At 47.1% G+C, this 5879-nt stretch overlaps 1 protein-coding gene across 1 annotated transcript in view; it reads left to right on the top strand.

Annotated features, from left to right (window-relative positions):
- The window catches only part of LOC109291635 (prostatic acid phosphatase-like), a 37359-nt gene that overhangs the window by 18763 nt on the left and 12717 nt on the right, over positions 1–5879 (top strand). The window contains exons 7-8 of the mRNA XM_019508709.1: positions 1368–1500; positions 4518–4600. Of these exons, the coding sequence (XP_019364254.1) occupies positions 1368–1500; positions 4518–4600 (216 nt within the window). The remainder of the gene's footprint in view (positions 1–1367; positions 1501–4517; positions 4601–5879) is intronic.

Genomic DNA, 5879 nt, shown 5'->3' on the forward strand with positions numbered 1-5879 from the left:
CCCTAGCCCTCACCTTAGGGTGGGTTGTGGTACACCAAAGGTAGTTATGGGGGTTTGAGACCCTGAGGAGGAGAGTTGGAGGCCAGGTGTGGCCAAGGCTGCCTGAGCCCTGCAGGGGTTTGAGACCTCAAGGAGGAGAGTTGGGGCCAGGCATGGCTATGGCCACCTGAGCCCACCTGTGAAGGGAAGCCCTGAGACCCCAAGTAAAGGGGGTGTTACAACTGCATGTGGAGCCCCCAGTGTGAGGGGGGCCAGTGTTGTAGAACCACAGTAAGAGGGGGCAGTGATCAGAAGCCTGAGAGAGAGGGTGATGTGGAGCCCTGTGAAGGGAGAGGGGGGCTCAGCCAGAGGGTGAGAGAGCTGAGGCCTGACCCCAGTAAGTCCTCCAATGCTGGGAGGCAGAGTTGGGGTCAAATATAACATCTGAGCCCCAGTTGAGAGAGTGCTGTGCTGAGAAGCCCCAGTTGAGAGGGGGGCCAGTGCTGTGGAACCACAGTGAGAGGAGGCAGTGATCAGAAGCCCCAGAGAGAGGGCAATGTGGCCCCCTGTGAAAGGAGAGGGGGCTCAGCCAGAGAGAGCGAGAGCTGAGCCCTGACCCCAATAAGTCCTCCCTCATTGGGAGGCAGAGTGTGGGTCAAAGATAACACGGGACATAGCACCATGACCTCCTGCCCAGGAGGGGAGTGAGTCCCCTGTGAGCCCCTGAGGCCTCAGTCATGGTGTGAGGTACCCAAGCTCCCCACATCTGTAAAGGAGGACCCAGAGAGGGGGACCCTGCGATAAAAGTATGGGTCATACATCAGGGCCTGCCAGAGCTTCCCCTGACTGGCCCAGGTGGGGGCCAGGACCAGGAGGGTCAGAAGGGCGAGGAGACCCACTGAGAGGGATGCCCAAGAGCCTGGGGTCCCGACTGGCCTGGAGGTGGGCTGGGGCTAGTGTGAGCCGAAGGTCCCAGTGAGGGGACCACACCCAAAGGGGAACCAATGGCAGGGTGCTATATGGCCTGGTATGACGGTGGCAGAGTCTGCCTGAAGGGAGGAACCCAGATGGGGTCCTACAGTAGGATTCTGGGCCCCATCATGGGGGACTGGCGCATATGAGAACATCATGATGTCATCAGCGAGGCTTGGGCTGCTGTGTAGGGGAGGAATGGAGCTGCAAATAGCGCCCCCTAGCAGCAGGGCAGAAAATGGGCAGCCTCCTGTCTAATTACATCTATTAATTAATTAATTAAGACCAAGGTGTGGTGGGCAAGAAAGCAGGTGGTTAGCCCAAGAACAGGTGGGCGGGCCTCGCAGAAATTGGCCCCAGTAGCCCCCCGTTACATAAAAGGTAACAAAAATCATTGTTTTCTTCCTTTGCTATAGGATGCTAACAATTACACTTTACCAAAATGGGCCACTCAAGGTGTCAGGGACAAACTGTTAAAGCTCTCAGAATTGCTGTTATGGGCAGAATTTGGGATCCACAAACAAAGACAGAAGTCACGTCTGCAGGGTGGTAAGCAAAATACATATTTCTAAATGGGGCATGACTGTTGAAAAGATGAACAGTGGACAGTAGTGTTACAGTGATGTTGTTGTTATGATGGTGCAGGAACTGTGAGAGGCAAGTATTGTTGTGGGTGATATCTTGTATTGGATGAACTACAGGTTGACATAGCCCTGGAAAAAGCTTTTGAATGCAATTTATTATTTATCAGATCAAATGCATTGCATTCAAAAGTTTGTCAAAGGCTATTACAACCATGTAGTACGTCTAATATAAGAGAGATCACCCACAACAGTCCTTGTCTCGTAGACTGAGCAATGAAATTTATGCCAGATTACAAATTTGAAAGATGGCCTATATAGTATGTTACATGTTTAATCATGATTACCTCTGTATGGTGACCCCTGAAGTATTTGGATTTAATCAACATGCACTGAAGGAGGAAGGGGCATGTGACAAAGGTATGTTCATTTAGCATTGTAAAGGAAACATCATTCATTCAGTTAAATGAATAAATTCAAACACTTACTGAAGTGAGTCCAATCTGAATTTGATGTCACAAGCCACATTTTAGTTACTTATGTCCTACAGTACATTAATTGTAATAAAGCACAACAGTAATATACTGTGTTTTCTCACATACAACATGCCTCCAAATAAAAAATGCATCTTGTTTTTAGAAGGCAGACTGGAGAAATAAATTGTTTTGAGGTCATGGCCAACTTTAACATAAAGCAATTCTTTCTGGAAACAGTGTTTTAAGAAGTGTGGTATCCCAGGGGGACACTTTTCTGGAATGCCACAATTCCTGGATATTTTATGTTTCTAGGATGACTTACTCTGTGTCACACAAGACCCTTGTAAAGACAGTAATAAGACTGCTAGTTCTTGACTGTAAGCAGTTCTTAATTTATGAGAACTTATATAAAGTGCTGTATCTACATCACAAGCCTCATCAAGATACTACCAGCAGTTCACTCACTGTTCAGGCATAAACTACAGTGCTCAGCCAATACCTATGGCTATGACAGGGTTAACAAAGGACTTTGCCCTTTCAGCTTGCTGAACCAGACAAGTGGCAGCAAGTTTGAACTTGGCACACTGTCTCCAGGCATGCTTCTTTTCCAGTGAAGAAAACAGCTTCCTGGATTAAGACATGCATCCCAATTTTGGAGGGCTGATTTTGAGCGAAAGATGAGCATTGTGTGCAAGAAAATACAGTAGTTGTTTGCTGGTCTTTATACTAGACCAGCACTGATACCCAAAGGAAAATAATAAGAAGTTTCCAAGAAGCATTCATCATTCTGTTTTTATTGTATATTATTTAAGGTTCAGAAAACTAAGTTGTTTATACCAGTTTGCCTTTTCCTTCTTCATGAAATGCACCACAGCGCTGGGCGCTTTGAAAAGTGCCTGGCACTGCAACGTTTGCAGTTGTATAAGCAGCAAAATGCACATCAGCACTGAGAGAACTGAGGTGGCATGCTTTTGAACTGAAACACCTGGAGATGCTTTAGTTCAAAAGTGCAGCACTGCCATTTTCTGCACACTGATGCATTTTTCACCACTTGTACAACTGCATGTGGCACAGCGCATTGTACATTAACTTGCATGCGGAGCAGACTTAATTAATCGAGTCTGCTCTGAAGTGGCAGATCTCCAGTGAGTCGCCAGACAAAAAAACTTTGTGTATAAATGCCCTGTGGACTTCAAATGGCATTTAAATGACTGATATACAATCAGGCTATAAACTATGAAGACATGGAATGGCTAAGCTATGCCAAACTTGTTTGCTTTCCGTGTTTTGTTTGTTTTTAAGTTTTTTGTAGTTTTGAAACTTACAAAACTTAAAACCAAATTCAAACCTTTGTATTTACCTGACCATGACTCATGATTAAAATTCTGCCATAAGCTGAAAGGAACAGATCTGTTTAACTTTGCAAGCACATTTAGCTGTAGTCAGAGGAATTCCTCTTTGTGGGGAATAGCTGTTAAGATATTAGCACTGTTACTGATTTAATATTTACAGCTTGTCTTACATTTTCCCAGAGGTGATATTGGCAAAGTACTAACAGCTGTATGCTTTTCAAGATTGTATTGCTCCTGATTCTCCTCTATCTTACACACAAAGAAATCAGGAAAATAATGGAGTTACATGAGTGAGAGGGACAGACTGAGTAATAAACATCTTTCTGAACTATTCAGATCACATGAAGCAGCTTTGAACCAGATAAGCTAGCTCCGAGCTCTCCAACTTGTGGCCTGTGAGTTGTACGTGGCCCCTGGGCAGTTGAACGGCAGCTTCCAAGCTCCTGGCCCAGGTGCCACTCTCCCCTTTGCTCTCTTGCTGCTGCCAGCAGAGTCCCTGGGCTGCTCCTCCCTCCTCTAGTTCCTGTTGCCTACACATGCCCCCAGAGTGGTCCACAGGCCTGAAGGAGCCCATGGGCAAAGGTCTCAGGGCCTCTCATGCATGCAGGGGGCCTGTATGGCAGGGTGGGGGAGGAGAGAAGTTGGGCTTGTGCAGCATGGCATGGCACATCATGGACCCCTGTGGTACAGCAGAGGATGGTTCATTCATTGCACTAAAAATTAGAAGCTCCTGCAACACAGAAAGGACACTCTCCCAGTGGACTGGGGACTCATGCAGTGCAGTGCAGTGCAGAAGCCTCACAACATGATGGCAGGGAGCGTGTGCAGCCTTGTTGTGGGGAGGGGAACGTCTGGGGGTCCTGCAGCCCCAGGTCACTCAAAAGTTGAACAGCCCTGAGCTAGCTTATGGTTGTTATTATTACTGGAAGTCTGATGGTGACCTAGCCCTAAAAATAGTGTACACGGGAGCAGAATCAAATTCCCTACTCATACAAAAGTGGGTGACATTCCCCAGTAAATTCCAAAAAGTAGGTACAAATCCTGCCAAGCCTGCTTGTTATGCCATAAGGATACAACATTACCACTCCTTCGTATTAGGAACCCACTAATACGCATTTGCTATGCAATCATTGTCTTGTTTCCCAATTTCCTCCCAGGTATTCTCTTAAAAGCGATTCTGAAACATCTCTCAGATGCTAGAAAACCTTCAAACCAGCGAAAGATGATTATCTATTCTGCCGTGAGTACCTTTTCATGGTAGATTTTTTGCAGTTATTAACTACAATAAATGACCTCTGGCTTCATATGCAGCAGATTACAAGAGTTGCAATGCTGTTATTTCTGGCCAGCTTTAAATATTTCATGATTATCTTAACTTATTTACTTAGAAAAATGCAGCTCATATATCCGACATTCTATTTCCTAGTCCAAGTGGTTTATTTCATTTAAAGCTGTTTTGACTGGTAAATAAAACAACTCAAAAGATTTGTCCAGGCTCTTTCATTGATCCAATAGCACAACTCTGATCTTCAAACTGGTGGTCTGTTGCTCTTCAAATAACATTTTTTTTTTTCTTCTCCTCTTTATTTTAAATTAAATTCAATATTTCTAAAAGACACTAGATTCTGTCTTGCATATGGAGGTTTTCTACATATACACAGAACATGATCCTGGTAGCAGTCTGCTCCCACCCCCTCTGGTCCTGCACCAGTCCCCTGCAGCAGTCAGGGGAAGCTGTAGGCTCCCAGGGGCTGACAGGTATCACAGGGCCAGGACAGAACAAGGCTGGGAGATTGTCCCCTGCCTGCTCCTGAGGCAGTCTCTGGTGGTGAACCCTGGGTGGGGACAATGTCCCTGTGCCCCAACACCAGGGAACTCCCAGCCCTGGCTCCCTGGTTGGTGGCAGGGGGCTTGGAAAGAGCTGTAGGGGTCTCACAGCTAGCTGCCCCACCAGTGAATCAGGGCAGGGGGCTGGGACCCATCCCTTCCCCACAGCTCTTTCCAAGCCCCATGCCTCAATTGCTCAATCCAGGCATGAGGCTGGGAAAAAGCTGCCAGGCTGGGACCAGCCCCTGATCAGGACAGATCCCAGCCAGCCCCAGGCTCCATGGGGAAGTCTGCATGTGCAGCCCAGAGCTGGCTGGGGATTGCCCGAAACAGGAAAGTCCCCAACCACTTTCAGGCTGCACATGCAGACTTCCCCACACAGCCCAGGGCTAGCCAGGAACTGTCCCAATCTGGGGCAGGTCCCAGCCAGCTCCAGGCTGGGCAGGGAATTCTCCCCATGCAGGGACTCCCTGCCCTGCACAGCTGAATAGCTCACTATAACTAATGTAATGAGTAAGTTATTGAACGGTTGCTCTGTAACACCCACATTTCATTCAGTAACTCTGTACTGGGAGTGTTTCTTCTGTTCACAGCATGCTGCTACCATCGTTGCCTTACAGATGGCACTCAATGTCTTCAATGGGAAACTGCCTCCCTACAGTGCCTGCCATTTTTTTGAACTTTACCAGGAA

Source organism: Gavialis gangeticus, unplaced genomic scaffold (assembly GCF_001723915.1).
Source record: "Gavialis gangeticus isolate Ggan-Ray unplaced genomic scaffold, GavGan_comp1, whole genome shotgun sequence".
Taxonomy (NCBI): Eukaryota; Metazoa; Chordata; order Crocodylia; family Gavialidae; genus Gavialis; species Gavialis gangeticus.